The sequence below is a fragment of the Ptychodera flava genome, assembly GCF_041260155.1.
Source record: "Ptychodera flava strain L36383 chromosome 3 unlocalized genomic scaffold, AS_Pfla_20210202 Scaffold_25__1_contigs__length_14229661_pilon, whole genome shotgun sequence".
Classification (NCBI taxonomy): domain Eukaryota; kingdom Metazoa; phylum Hemichordata; class Enteropneusta; family Ptychoderidae; genus Ptychodera; species Ptychodera flava.
In genome coordinates, this window is record NW_027248279.1 from 2,458,514 (window position 1) to 2,475,038 (window position 16,525).

At 38.2% G+C, this 16,525-nt stretch overlaps 1 protein-coding gene across 1 annotated transcript; it reads left to right on the forward strand.

The window, feature by feature from the left end:
* The first annotated feature begins 633 nt into the window (after positions 1 to 633).
* LOC139125294 (sialoadhesin-like) lies at positions 634 to 14,174 on the forward strand. The gene is made up of 11 exons (XM_070691394.1): positions 634 to 771; positions 3,274 to 3,615; positions 4,796 to 5,077; positions 5,453 to 5,722; positions 6,596 to 6,856; positions 7,078 to 7,392; positions 7,674 to 7,970; positions 8,195 to 8,509; positions 11,873 to 12,166; positions 12,546 to 12,767; positions 13,044 to 14,174. The coding sequence occupies exons 1-11, from the start codon at positions 708 to 710 to the stop codon at positions 13,142 to 13,144; spliced, it is 2,763 nt and encodes a 920-aa protein (XP_070547495.1). The 5' UTR covers positions 634 to 707; the 3' UTR covers positions 13,145 to 14,174.
* The last annotated feature ends 2,351 nt before the right edge of the window (positions 14,175 to 16,525 follow it).

A 16,525-nucleotide genomic window follows, 5' to 3' on the forward strand; every position in this document is an offset into this window, starting at 1 on the left:
AAATCGAAAGACGTTAGTTATGTATCCCTTTATCTATTGATTGAAGTTTCCACGTACGTCACCCACGGGATAAAATGCTGACACCCAACTTATCGGATGTAAATCGAGACACTCATTTTGACTCTTTAAGGTAATTTTTTTAATTAAAAAATCCAAATTGGCGGTATAAACTACTTTCGTTTTTTTGCTTCTTCATTACCTATTGCCTCCTTATGTCTGGTACATAGTGTACAGAAACAAATCTAGGGATTTCCTATCCTAATTTCACTAGTTTGGTAATTTATCTTCTGTTTTAACGTATTAAGAGCTTCCGTGAAGTCTGGGCAAAATTGTTTGCCATGTCATATCAAATATTCCAAGACATTAGATTTAACATGATTCGGCGACCAATTGCACAGCTTAGTGTTGTCCTTATTATGAGAAACTTCCCACATTAATAGTTTCGACAACTTGGAAACTATCTTGACGTCGACAAGCCTAGTATCATGTACACTATGTTTACGACCTAGCATTAATACAGATCGATTCTGTCGCGCTCTTTAAATTCTTGTTTACAACTTACTGCCACACCCTTTTATAGGCTGATTTTTAATAGACATGACGAATAAAAATACCAAACGTTTACTAGATCGGACAAAGAACGAAGCAACCCTTTAGCAAATACCCATTATGACAAAGTTTGGCCACTTGAAAGGAACTTATCTACGATGACGTTCTCTGTTATTGGTATTTGGCTGTTACTCCCGTTCTGCCAGGTGTTACGCGCTGATGGTATGTTATCCCTTGTTCACATCACCTTTCATCGACCATTAGCGGTCATTATTGTTGGTGTTAAGGCAATAATTTTAGGTTATCACCCAATACCACCTGTTCCTGTGTCGTATCAGCTTGAGTTTCATTTGTGCTGCGTCAGACACGAAGTCGAGTGTCTGACGCAGCACAAATTACACGAATGCTGAAACAACACAAGGAACAGACTATATTGGGTAATAACCGACTTATCATATACCGATGCCTATAATTTTACTAAAAGTACGAAAAACTTTAAATTTTTTAGGCTTTACTTTATTACGCCTTACGCATAAATATCGGAATATTTATGTGAACAGGCTTCATTCATAAAGTATACGACGAAGTCAACATCACGCGCGACATCGCTGCAAGTCCTCCATATCTCAATGAATCCCAACAAGAAAGACACCGGGATGCAAAAATTTTCACACAGGATGAACCATTTTAAGGTGTAATATGCTATTACAATTGTAACCGATCAAAAACTGTACGTCCTCAGCTTTAAATCTATCCTGATTTCGATCGCGCTCGATCGTCGTACAGCATGGAGCTCGCCATTTTGTTTGTTTACCCAGAGAGTTGCCTTGTCAACAGTCGTCGAGCGCGCGACATCGCTGTCACGCCACGCTCTACCTGGGTAGACCGTGCACAGTTCCGATGCTGTGCGAACGGCAGAATATTTGATAGAGCTTGACCAAAAACTACGAGAACTTTAACTGGAAATCCATGGGAAAACATTACAAGACTCAACATGTTATTTCCGTATTTGGCAACCAGAAATGCCCGTGTTCCTCGAAGCCCTTCATTTTTTTTATGTCGGCGACATCGCCTCGCAGGCAGGGAGCGGCAGCCATTTTGTTTGTTTACGTTGTTTACCAACAAACTGCTGATGTAGTTCGGAAAAAAACTCCAAAACTGATGACGTTTACCGTGCACATAACCACGTTTACCGTGAAATATCACGGCTGATACTTTACGGCGAATTCGAACTTCACTAGGATGAAGCAATATGGGCATGGGTATATGATAACTAGACATCATTACCCGATAAGCTTATTACCTGTTCATGTGTCGTATCAGCAAGAGTGCCCTTTGTGCTGCGTCAGACACGAGACGTAGTCGTTTGTCTGACGATTTAGGATAATGGATATTGGATAATAACCGATTTATCATATACCCATGCCAAGAACTTAAACTTTGGGGCTTTACTTTCATTACGCCTTGAGCGTAAATATATATTTATTTGTGTAAACAAGCTTCAATCATAACTATAAGCTTACGACGAAGTCAACATCATGCGCGACATCGCGACGAATCCTCCAAATCTCAATGAAATCACCGGGATACAAAAATCGTCATACAGTAGACAATTTTAAGGTGCACTATGCTATTACAATGTTTATCGATAAAACACTGTATCTTACTTTAAATCTTTCCTGATTTCGATTACGCTCGATCTTACGGCGCAATGCACTGCCACCACTTTGTCTGTTTACACTGAGAGTTGCTATGTTAACAGGTGTCGCTGTCACGCCACGAGCTTACTACCTATTCGGAGGTAGATTGTGGCATGCGAACGGCGAAATATTTGCCAGAGCTTGTCTGAAAATTGAAGAACTTTAACAGAAAACCATAAGTACAAGCCTCAACATGTTATTTCAATAAATAAGCAATCTCATATATCCTTGACCCTATAAGCTTTGAAAAATTTATTTGGGTCATATCAGCAATAGTGTCATCTATGCTGCGCCGAACATTCGACTTTGTTTCTTGTCTGACGCAGCACTAATGACGACCATGCTGCGATGCAACGAATAGGAAAAAGTGGGAAATAATCGATTTATCATATATCCATGCCCGAAATTGTACACGTTATCTTAAATTGTAGAGATTTACGTTCATTCCGCCAAATAAAAACATCGAAATATTTTTGTAGATGTTAACAGTCTTCATTCAAAAAGCACACGACATCTTATCACGGATGTGATCACCATCGGCGACAATTCTGTCTCGATGAACCTCACAAGAAAACATATTAACGGGACCCAAATAAAGTCGCAGGGGAAGAACATTATGTTGTGTCAATCAAAACTACCCTCTGCTAAATAAATCCCCCGTTCCTATTGTCATCGATCGCGAAACAAACTGAAGTTGCGGGAGCCGTTTGTTTGTGTAAACAGCAAGTTGTCAACAACACCGTACCGTCAATAGGGAGAGGCAGTCATTTTCTTTCTTAATTGTGTTGATCATTAAAGTGCAAACGTATTTCCGGGACTCTCAAAAGCTGTTTTTAGTGTTTTGCATATATTCTGCAGAACTTTTTAACCTATACTAATGATGATGTCGCTTCATTATGGCGACATTTGCCGAATGAGCCATGAAATATTTTACAGTAAATATCGAGACATACGATAAGACTCATTTTGAGAGTTCCGGAAATACGTAATTGTATTGAAATCCATTATGTTTTTGTAATGACAGGAAAGAGAGTCGTTGCTGAGAAATGGATCAGCCCATTAAATGATACAACGATTGTTATGAAAAACGGTCAATCTGCAAAACTTCCCTGTGCAGTGAATGTCACTGACGATGATTCTGGTCGGCCACAATGGTCTCAGGTATCACCATTGGAGAGGTTTGTGGCAGCTGGCACTATTGTAGACACAATAAAATGTCCCAACTGTGAGATTGTTGGTGACCACTCAAAGGGAGAATACAACTTACTGATAAAGGATGCTCTCGCCAATACCGACGAAGGCCAGTGGGAATGCCGAATGTTTGAAGCCATTCCTAACAGTCTGAATGTAGAGCTGATTTTACTTGGTAATTCCATTATTGATAAATAAGTTTTTAGTTTCTTTCCGTCATTGAGCTACCATAATTCTATATATTTTAATATGCAATTTAAACACGTATAGTGATGATAAAATGACGCTGACTGCCAATATACGCTTTTTTCAAACTATTTATAAGTAATTTAGTGGCTTCTTCGATGTCTGGTAGCAGATACATTTCCCGCCAAATCTCTTTTTGAGTCCAAAAAGCGTTTTCATTGTAGACGCCAAGTTGGCGCTGGCGTACACGTTCAGGTGCAAAAGTCCGTTTGGCTTCGCGTTACGTGACCATTTCAGGTGGCACGCGCAAGTAATGATTCTACTCGGCTCGAGTTCCCGTAGTCCGCATCACAGAGACAGCTCAATGCTAACCCGAGTCGACGAAGAAATTTTTCATAAAAATAACGAAAATACATGAATATTTTTGAGTATGTCACTATCATATATCCAACTAACAATGTGCATGAATGATTCACAGTTTATATCATAATTTGATACCTAAAGATGAGATTAAATTTACACGTTGTACAGCGGCGTTTTGTAATATGACGCATTTTGTAACAACTTACGCAAAATGTAATAAGGGTATTAGCATTTTGTAATAAAATATTGTCATCAGTTTGTGGCTATACCACTTGTAAAATGGTGCCACGCTCTGCTCGCTGACACGATCGAAACCTGCACTAGGCGGGAGCAAACGCCATTGCTGTGTATGGCGGTACCCAAGCGTGCGGGCTAACTGCGTTCCTTCGATGACGTAACAACATGGCGGCAGCATTATTAGGGAAGCAGTAAAAGTTGCCAGGCGATACCGCATCTTAAAATGCGAATTTAATGCACAAGCAATGCAAAAATAACAAAAAAATTGACAAGCCGATAATAGATGGATTGCGCTACAGCTCCAATGGGTCAAGAAACGTTTTATTTTCATGTCATAGGCCCTTTAATTGTTTAATGAATTGTCTTGTTCGAAATACGCTAACAATCACATTGCACTATAATTTATTCATGAAAATATGTTACAAGTAAGTTTATTTTTATCTTTCTTTCCTAAAGTTTCTTTCTTTTTTTCTTTAATTCGATAATTCGTTTTCTTTCTTTGATTTATTTCCTTTGTCTAGTTAAGCCAGCATATTCCTTGTAATGACGTAAATTTGTTTATCTGTTAGATGAAAATCTTACCTGCTCAGTTGAGCCCATTGGACCCGGATATACAATCATAAGTGGTGAAAACATGACTTTAACCTGTGACCTGAACAAAGCACCACCTCCTGGTGAGCTTGCCTGGACTGTCAATGGTAATGACGTCATCGCTTCAACCAACGGAACCCTGATATGGGAAGCCACATTCAACGAGACAAATAAAGATTACGTCTATACATGTACTTACAGATACCGTACTTTAGTGGAACCAGTTACTTGCGAAAACGACATCACTTTCAATATTCAATGTACGTTATCGCTTCTTTCTTTCTTTCTTTGATACTTTTTTTCGAGTTGACTGAGGCTACAACTGAAAGCCAGTTTAAAAGGCTGCCGACGGGTAACTATTGTAGATTAATAGTCCTGTTTAAAATTACTCAACTGGAGTTCATTTTTTATGATGATGACGCTGACGACGACGACGACGACAACGACGACGACGATGATGATGACAATGATAATTGCTGTTGTCGTCATCATGATATTTTCAATGTAGATTTTAATAATATTGTTGTCGACCTTTCCGCTATCCATATCTATACCTAATTTTTAATCAGCACTATTATATACATCAAACTAAGTTAATAATATACTTCGTTGTTTTATTTTTTCCATGTAAACAGACTGTCCAAAATATGTTATGATACATTATGAAAACGGTGGAAAAGTGAAAGAATTTGACTCATTTTTTGCAACGTGTTACACAAACAGCAATCCAGCAGCCAACTACACCTGGTACGACCCCAGTGGACAAGTTTTCACAGCAGGTCCCAACCTGACTATAGATATTATCGACAGAAGTTATAGCGGAACATATCTATGTGAAGCAGCCACTGCTCTCTATGACAATACAAAATGCAATAAGTCCAGTACAATTCATGTTGATGTCCAGTGTAAGGTTTAACTTATAGTTCTCATCAATTTTAGTTTACAAACAACAAACTCAAAAATACAACGCTTTTCGGAATTAGAGCGCGAAGCCACTGCAGTGAACTGCAATAAAACTGCTCACACTAATTAGTTTCAGCTGTAGGCAGCTGGCAAAGTCGACAACATTGTATGTCCCATGCAGACAGTCTGTCTGGGGAAGTTGAAATAAAAAAGATTTGTACATGGACCAGTGCATGGTAATGTTACATTGTATCTTAATCTTGAACACAGGGTGCCAATCGTAAACTCTCATTTACAACTCGAGCCTCAGACAGAGCTAGTTTTGCCTTTGTACAAGCAGACTTTTTGGTCTTTATCAAGTAGCCTTGTTCAACACCAAAGTGGCCACGGCTACAGCTGAAACTAATTAGTGTAAGCAGTTTTATTGCAGTTCACTGCAGTGGCTTCGCGCTCTAATTCTGAAAAGCGTTGTAATGATCGATCGAATGATTGATGATGATGATGGTGGTGCTGGTGCTGGTGCTGGTGCTGGTGGTGATGATGATGATGATTATTGTTATTTTAAAATAACAATAACGACAATAACAACAACACTAGCAATATTAAAACAAAAACAACAATAATAAGAACAATAATAATACTAATATGTAGTAGTAGTAGTAGTAGTAGTAGTAGTAGTAGTAGTAGTAGTAGTAGTAGTAGTAGTAGTAGTAGTAGTAGTAGTAGTAGTAGTAGTATGAATGTAAAAAGTGCAAGTTAAATATTTTGATATTTTAAATTATAAAATTATTTAATTATCTATATAAATTTGATATTTGATGGATTAATGGACTTATTTTCGATATGCATTATTTATTTGTTCGTATATCCAATAGATCCTATAAAGGTTACGACGCCGCAGTCTGTTGAATCACTGGTCGGGGATGATCTTAACGTCACGTGCCAAGTGTCTGCCAACCCTGCTGAAGATAGTGTGGAGTGGTTTCGTGGCTCAAAACTTATGTCTGACAATTCCCAGTTGATTATTGACGACATTAGAAGACAAGATGCGGGAACACATCACTGTAACTCGACAAATACACTCTATGACGGCAGTGTTTTCTCCCAGAGCTCAGCAACCTTTATACATGTAGAGTGTAAGTGCATGGTTTTTTGAAATTTGGACTTGTCTAAAATGTAATATGTCGTTCACCTTTATAATAAGTAGTCTAGTAAATACTCTCTGTCCTCCTTCAGATTCAAGGAAAGAAAACCTAATTAAATTCGTCTACAACAGTTTATATCTGCATAACGAGGCAATCATAATTTGTGTAACGAACTTTTGACTCTACAATCATGGTGTTTTATTTACCCACAGGTCGTAGTCAGTGGGTGAACATCCCAGCTGACACTTGCTCTACAAAAAATGGAAACATCACTCTCCACTGCGCGGTGTGTGGAAATGAATCCAACCCACCCGGATGGTCACAGCGTTGGCCAATAGACAGAGAGGTGTCTGACGGCACTCTCGTTGACCGTAATGCATGCCCCAAGTGTAGTATTACAGGAGACCAGACGAAAGGGGAATATGATTTGAGCATCACTTTTATGGGCGACAAGGACACAGGAATTTGGCGATGTACACAATTTAAAGGAGAACCTGGTTTTTATGAAGCGATTATTGCATTTCCAAGTGAGAAACATAACCATTTTACTATCGATACAACAATACGCACTTACAATTTGCTAAGGGGCTTCAAAAAGCTTCCATACAATTTATTTGCACTGCACCTATCAACTCAAACAATCGCTTTGAATCAAAGCATATGAAAAATTAACGTTTTTTTACTGTGTAATTGGTATTGTAATATCCGTTTTGAACAAGCCGGAAAAAAGTTCCAGTCGTGTCATGCAAACACCTCTATTGAAAATCTGAATGTTATCTGTAGATCATTGTTATTACTTTCATACTAGGCACCTGTACCCATGTAAGTGTAACAGTTACGAATGGAGCCCTGGCTGCAACAGGGAATATCTATGATGTGTACGAAGATAGCGATATCACCCTTCAATGCACGTCATTCGGATGTGAAGCCCCCTGTGTGGACCTGGCATGGTTCAAGGATGACATTTTGGTACCAGCTTCAAACAACTCACACGAAATCAATATGACTGTGCTTCACAACGATGACAAAGCCCGTATTTACTGCAAAGTTTCAAATGAAGAGACACCAGGGACGATAGAAAACTATGTTGAATTACGCGTTCACCGTGAGTAGAACAATGTTTTTAAAAAAGTAGTTTCATTTGCATTGAATTTAAACGTGTAATGTGGCAGCTCGCCGGAGGCGGAGATGTGTTTCCAGTAATGTGTCCTTGTATTTATCCTTTCTCTTTCAGCAGTTTTGCATCGAAAAACATTACAGGAATGCTCTACTGCAGATGTCTGTGTAAGGAAAGTGCATTCATACATTTGTTTTGATAATTTATCACAGGAAGATTACAATGGCGTACCAAACCACGTGATATATCGACCTTTGAGGGTCAGAGAGTGACTTTGGAATGCGCCCTGTATGGTTTAGAATCGAGCCTACCAGGATGGTCCCAAAGAGAACCGATAGACAGAGAGGTGTCTGATGGCACCACTGTGGACCGTAGAGTTTGCAGTACGTGTGATATCACTGGCAACCAGTTAGAGGGCGAGTATTTTTTAACTATCGACCCATTTAAAGCGGTCGATGCGGGGACTTGGAGATGTACACAATTCATGGCAGAACCGAATTACTACGAAGCACGCATCACACTAAAATGTAAGTCATGTTGTGTCGCAAATTATGAAAGAGTCGGGCAACTTCAATACATTATACATTAGATAGATAGCGATAACACTATTCTACACTACGAAAATATTGCTGTTCGAGTATTTGTCAACTACCTTCTTCAGATGAATGTGTGGTTAAAGGCCCTGGCAGTAAAATATTAACAGTACCAGCAGACAGATGTGTTGTAACTCATGTGAAGGCATATCTAATCCTTTGTTACGCCTACTGGATTTACAGTTGCGTGTGATTCGATAAATGGCGGCGGATTTGTCGTATGCATTAGAAACCAGATGTGAACTGAATGCGCTCACGTGTTTTACAACAGTTTCATTAATAGAAGTACGCTTCACAGAATAATCAGATTATATCACTATATGTAGCAGGTTTAATCAGCTTTTACATAGTACTCTTAGAGTTAAATCGAATTAATAAACAGCTCATTTGCATATTAAAGCTTTATTTAATATGCAAATGAGCTGTTTATTAATTTGACACAGCTAAATGCTTCATTGGGCCAATTACATATCTACCAGATCAACTTTGTAGCTCGTTTCATCACATGAGATGCTGTGATTTTGGAGTAGTATCACTAATTACAGTATTCATTAAATATGCAAATGAACCCTTAATTAACTTGACACTACTAAATGCTTTACAACACAGTTAGATATCTATCTGATCAGTATCTGCAGCAGATTTCATCAAATTTGGTGCATTTATTTCATTGACATGACATTCACACTATCATCATAATATTCTGAGATTGTCATATGTGAAAAGTTACATGAAATTTTGGGCAGTCTTTCTTGATGTATGTCGAAACCATTATATGAAAAAAAATGATATGTCATAACTTCATTAATATGCAAGCTACACTAACCCAAATCTAATCAAGTTCTTACAATTAGCATATAGTACCTGTCTAATACACCTGACTTGAATCTGTTCAGGCGTTTTTGAGTTATCGTGTAAACAGACAGACATACACACAAACACACACTCACACAGAGGGACAGACAGACAGACAGACATCGCTATGACATTAGCTCATGTGTGTGAACACGTGGGCTAAAAAGGAAATTAGGAAACGCAATGGATTAAGCCCAGCGGCGCTATCATTGGCTAGTACCCTCAGTACAGAATCTCAACCCACACGCTGCTGTCGCGTGAAAGTTGGAAACTCATCCTAAAGCGCCGGTCCGGCTGGAAATCGCACCCAAAAATGGACAGAAGATCATTTTTGACACAAAAAGGATAGTACTTAGGTATAAATTCGAAGATATATTATGTTAGAAACCATAGATACCGGTCTTTTTGTGGCGTTTTGTTTGGGAAATCGGTCTCCGAACTCGGCGATGTGTGCGTATAGGGGCTATTAAGTTTCTTAGCATCTAATACACCCACGCAGCGGCCGTCTTCTATCGAACAACACGCAACTTTGACACTAGATATTGTTTGTTTATCACTGCACCACACACTTGCCAACGGAATGCATGTGCAGACAATGGTTACAGTGTCAGGTTTCAATGCCTTCCGAAATGTCTATATGTTATACAATCGTTTTCTTATGGAAACATAACAATCACAATACACGCTTGTATCCAGTATCAAGCTTTAAGAGTACGATACCAGTCCACCCAATAATAAAGTCGTTTGTCGAAATGCATTGGTCACATACGTCATATGCACATGTTTTACCGATGGAATTTAGCGTCAAAACTTTACTGTTAACCTGATTGCCACCAAGATTTTTCTTTTTACGAGCAGAATTATACATTTAATGTGAAAAATTCAGGTTTAATTTTTAAGATATAATACCGATTCGTTCATCAAGGACATTGACTTATAGAAAAAGACAATTGAGTTCTTTGTTGTGATAAAAACAGCGGGCCGGAGGGGGAGCAGCATATTTTTACTGCTGGTATGCAGCTTGCTCAGAAAGTTGTATTTCCTTGGTCAATTTTCACTATTCACAGTTACTTACAGAGTCAATTTGTATATAATTCAATTATAACAGTAAAATTCAGCCAACTAATTGGATAACAGCTTCCGATATGCTGTACTATGAGGTTCGACTCGATATCACCTCTTGGTGGGGTCGTATTGCTGCGAGTGCGGTTGTGGGCCGCATCACACGAGTCGAAGACGAGTGTGATGCGGCCCACAACCGCACAAGCAGCAATACGACCCTACCAAGAGGTGATATCGAGGGATAACCTCTTTATCATATACCTATGCCCACGTTATTGAATGAATAAATCTCGTATATTAAAATATGATACGTTTCACTGTGGTTTTTCTTGATGGACTACATTTATTTGCGTCATCTTGCTAAGGCGGATTGATATACTAGCGTCTGACGTAATCTATCAGCTGGCTCATTGACAATTATTTTACGGTTGAGCAGAGAAATGCTTGAACTCTGTCATCAAACATGTAGGATATCTACCGAATCGGTACGGTACATGCAAGTGTTGTGTTTGGTATTATTTTCCAGAGCGCATTTACCATGAATACATGATATTTTTGAAAGTTATGCTTTTGAATTTGCCGGTCCTCCGACATGTCTGATAGCACTTTTGCTTGTCGTCTGCGAGTCTGTGCTTATGCACGGACGGAACAGCTGGTCTGTCATCGATCTGTCAGTGCCCGTACGGTGTGATGCTCTGCTCTTTAATTTGTTCAAATTGGTAGCACTACTAGCAGGTTAATCCGATATCGACACATGTGTTTTATTTAGTTAGGTACCGCATTTCCCTTTGCTTCAAAACCCTGCCACTTTTGGAGATCGGACATGATATCGTAGTCAAAAGTCAAAATCATAGACGGGCACCATGGTTTGTTTTGATTAGGGCGCCACCATGTAAGTAGTCCGGTATGCAAATCAACAGGCCGTATCAGGCTTTGTTATGTAAATCAACAGGTCGTATCACTTTTTCATATGCAAATATTCAATTGAATGAAAGAAAGACGCGCTGATCATTCCTTTCATATGCAAATCAACAAGGCGTATCACTTTATTGACATGCAAATCAACATGATAAATCATGTCACTGAACTCAGTACAGACACAATACAGGGCATAGGTATATGATAAATTAGCCCTATTTTAAGCATCATGTTGCAAATAAAATGTACGCATGCTCAAAAGCAACAACAACAGTGTCTTGCTATGTTGGTTATTTGATGAGCTTGTAGGTGCGTTTTATTGGTGGTGTATAACCTGAGTTCTTGAGTGTTTCTCCTAACAATCCCCCAGGCATCTCTTTATTGACGTTTCAGGCACTAACTTTTTCAAAACCTGTTTGTATTTTCAATCAATTGACTCCGTTTTTGCTTTTCCCAATCAAGGTAATTGTTCAGAAGCAGACATCACAGTAAAGAGTGGGGCATATTTCAAAGAGGAAGGCGTGTACAGAACAAGAGAAGGCGACACAGTGATCCTTATTTGCTCATTGTTAGTATGTCAGGGAGAATGTGAGAATTTTGCTTGGTACGAGGATGGTGAACTGATACCAGACAATGACTCAGACGAACTTCACATAAAAGCACACCGTTCACACACTGGAAGAAAATTCTCATGCAGTGACTCGGAAAAAGTGATTCCGGCGACGAACCGTAGGAATATCGAACTAGACGTGTTCTGTAAGTGATAATGTGCAGTAGTCATGTATGATGAGATTAAACTGAAAGATAGCGTGTGTTACACCCAATCTGTTGTTCAATTTCTCTAAATTTTGTCAACGTGTGCGATTTTGTTAGTTAAGCGTTTTCACTGCCGAATCGATGTAAATTTACTCAGTCATAGATTTGCTGAGTACTCATGTTTCAAAACAGATTTTTCTTTGCCTATCTAGTCTATTTCTCTGCCTGTTTTCTGTTTGTCGCCCAGACAACAAGTATTATGAAAACTCGTCTTCTCTAATCTACCTTTCCAATGCACTATATAAATGTTTCTCTCTTTCTGATATTTGTTTCATTCTCGGCTATCTGTCGGACTACCTTTTCGCTGCATATCACCAAGTTCCCCCGGAGAAAACTGTGATATCAAAAGGGAATAACACGTGCCCTGTTAACCTGACGTGTTCATGTGAAAGTAACCCACAGGCAACTTACAGCTGGAATGACTTCGACAAGGAGGGCACAACAATTGAAATCTCTCCACCCGAAGACGTTGAGGTCAGTTGCACATCATCCAATGATTTAGGACATGACACTTCTGATACAGTTCTCATCCAAAAATGCGGTAAGTTTAATTTATAGTCACCCTTTCGTTAATTCAACTTCAGCGTATGCCAAGACGGCCATAAAGCTATTACAGGACATACATCGAAATATATAAGACATGTACGTATCGAAAAGTTTCATTAATTTCTTGTGATATATAATTTACAGATGTAATTTGGAATTCAAATAGGCGACACAACTACCACTACTGCTACTTCTACTACTACTAGTACTACTTTAATTATTTAATATCGTTTTTATGCTGTTGAAATTAATCACAATTTCTCCTGTGCAGGTATTTCTGGCGGAATAACAACAAACAACTTACGAAGCACCCTTTGGACAGTAACGCTGTTTACAGTTTTGTCGAAACTTGTTTCAATCTTTCCTCTTTGAAGTGTCCAGGGAATTAATTTCTTTGTTTTGATTTCTTTATTAATCCAACAAATCTACATTGATGTTATGTAGACATGAAAGACAAAGATGAGAGGAAATGTCACGGTGGAAGAAATTAATATATTGAATGATTCAAACATCTAAAACATTATTTCATTATTACTTTTTATCAAGTTACGGCTCTTTTCCCATTTAACAAGTGGAAACTGTATATTTCTCGTCCTGAGCCAGGAAAGTTTATTTGACCAACTTTACAAAACACAGATTGTTTACACGGGTGTGTCCGTGATTTTGTCTCTTTCAACATTTTGCAACTCACAAACACTTATCATGACAGCTAGAATGCATAAATGGCGTCACGACCCTTGTAGGTTCCATTAATGTGGTCGATGTTCCCTAATCCACTACAGCCTCGTGCGAAATACGATGATACCGACCCGCTCGTAGTTTCAAGGGCAAACATTTATACGAAGCAACTGTTGGAGCAGAATCATGGCCATTGTATCACATAAATAAACGAATTCCGCTACAACGCACCACTGATCTAGCCGAGTCTCAAACTAACTGACGACGAGGGTTACTTTGCGCCATGTACTCTCCCTTTGCCTTGTGTGTGCTGTGAATAGGCCGATGGTTAGTGTTGTAGTCAATACTGGCAGAAGAGAAAATAACGAAGTTGATACATGCAATGAGACGTACTTTAATCACTCAAAAACATTGTTTAACAAACATATTACTTAGCAACAACTGTTTGGGTGTTGCCAAGGACGACAGTTCGAAGGTCATAGAATACTTGACCTGATATTCTGTGCAAAGTGTCAAGGATCGTCTAAATTTATGACTTTGTTATTTGTATTTTCTATTGATTGGTAAAAACGTGTGGCTCCCTCTTTGGTCGCAACATAGCTACAGAGGACTGTAAATTTATTTACAGTCTTGACTGTGTGATATTGGTCAACGTATTATACAAACCGGCAGTAAAGTTATATCTAAATGAATTTGAGGTTGGTTGATGACAGCAGACCGAAATCCGTTCTTTATATATATATATATATATATATATATATATATATATATATATATATATATATATATATATATATATATATAATATATATATATATATATATATATATATTTATTTATGCGAAACATTTAACGGAATTAGTATGGGAGAATCATTATAATGTCATTTTATTTACAAATGTACCCATTCCATTGCTCCATACTACTTATGTGACATGATTTCTTTATATGTTCAAAATCGTAATTTGAGATCTGATGATCAGATTAAATTCTGCCAAAACAGGTCACGTACTAAGAAATATGGGGACCGTGCTTTCAGTGTTGCGGCCTCGTTCAATTTTCAACTCGAGACCCGATGCTCCCCTACTCTCTTTCTTTTAAATCAAACCTTAAGACGCACCTCTTTAAATTAGCCTATAGTTAATATTTTATGTACGTTTTGGTGATTTAAGGTTACCAGATGAGTTGTTGTGCAAAGTGTTGTTTTTGTTGAATTTTTAATTTTTATTACTTGTATGTTTTCCTTTAAGTTGTGAAGTTTTTCTCATTTTACTTGTAAATTTTTCATTTTTAAAATAGTAGTTTAATTTTATAGCGTCTTTGATCACATTTTATCAAAGTGGATATAGACACTTTTATAAATAAATTATTATTATTATTTCTATTATTATTAGTAGTAGTATAAATAAGAAGAAAAATCAAGTACCTAGACAATGTGTTCAAGAACTGTTCTCTTATATACTGCTATTTTTTGTTTTTTGGACTTCCATGGTATTTTTAGTTGCCCATAAACATGATAAATGGTAGCTGAAGGAAATTCGTTTTCAAATGTACAGTTCAGCCTGCCATGTATCGAACTCAGTTACTCGGAAATAAAAACAGAATAAACAAGAGGTTAGAAAAAAAATTGGAACTCTTGCCAATTAACGGTCAAAGGTCGAACGTTTCACAATACTTCCTGTCTGTACATAGGTTATCAAGCGAAGTACTTGTACAGCTGCTATATACATGTATACGTGTCGCTAGGTATTATCCAACGTACATCTGTCTCTACTGTGTTCTTTCCTCAAACATTGTGAAGTAGCTACTGGGAACACTTAACACCTGCAGTATGATACCGTGGCCTTCTATGTAAAATGGTATAGCAGAGAGATGTGAATATGATCGGGGTACAGCCACAACACGGTAAACGTTCTCACTCCCAGATATATCTTCATCTTTATTCCCATTTAAAAGATCGATATTTTGTAAGGCTGCATTGGAAATTCTTCGGGGGCGATGGGAGAGGTAACGGTGTTGTGAAAATATCGAAGGTATAAAGGGGTTTTGAAAGAGATTTTGGGGACTAAAGGGGGGACTCGAAAAGATAATGTCTCTAATAGCTATGAAATATGCATCAGGTTGAATCTTAAAGGAAAGACTCACAAAATAATTTTATAAAAAAAAAAACAAATCTCAGCTGTGCATTTACTGTTACCAACACAAAAAACATTGAGGCACTTTCTCAGACCCACATGCATCAACCAAGATCACGTAGAACTGCTCCAGTCTCTCTGGTGTGCGTGTATGTGTCAACAGAAACATTAATTTCATTTATCTTATAGTGCAGTACAAAGATTACAGTGAGTGGCTTGTTCCAATGAAAACTATTTAAGATTCATAAAACAGCTTATCCACAACGTTTGCAGTATGATCTAGCAGAGACATGAAACCAAAAGTTTGATCTTAAAGTTAAAAGGCTAAATGGCATGGGTTGATAACCGTACTGAAAGCAACTCATGAATCTGCCTTCCATACTTTGGCACTGGAACAAAGAAAGTCACACTGGGTCACTTTTATTAGAAATCTGAAGGCAAAGTGAGGCCTGGACAGTCGGTTCGTTACTCTTTCTCCCAGTTCCACAAAGCATATTGTAACACAGCTACAAGTCGCACTTGGTCACTTTTATTAGAGATCTGAAGGCAAAGTGATGCCCTGGACAGTGGATTTGTTACAATTTCTCCCCCTTCCACACAGCATAATTTAACACAGCTACACCTAGAGACTCTTCTCACTGCGACCGGTTGTGAGAAACTCATTTTTTCTGAATGGAATCTGAAAATTGATTGCATGAAATTTTCTATGTTCTCGTTGCGGGGAATACTAATGTTGCAGGGGACAAGTTTTTGCCGCTTCCGATTCCTTGTGAAATTAAAAGTGTGTGGCATCATTTATTGTTTTTTGTTGGCTTTGCTCAGCTAGGGCTGGTGTACCATGTTTAAGCTGTTGTACTATGGGTGAAGTGCCGCGTGACTCTAGATATATTTTATGGTAATATATGATTATTGTCAGTGTTATTCTTAGCCTCGTTCTACC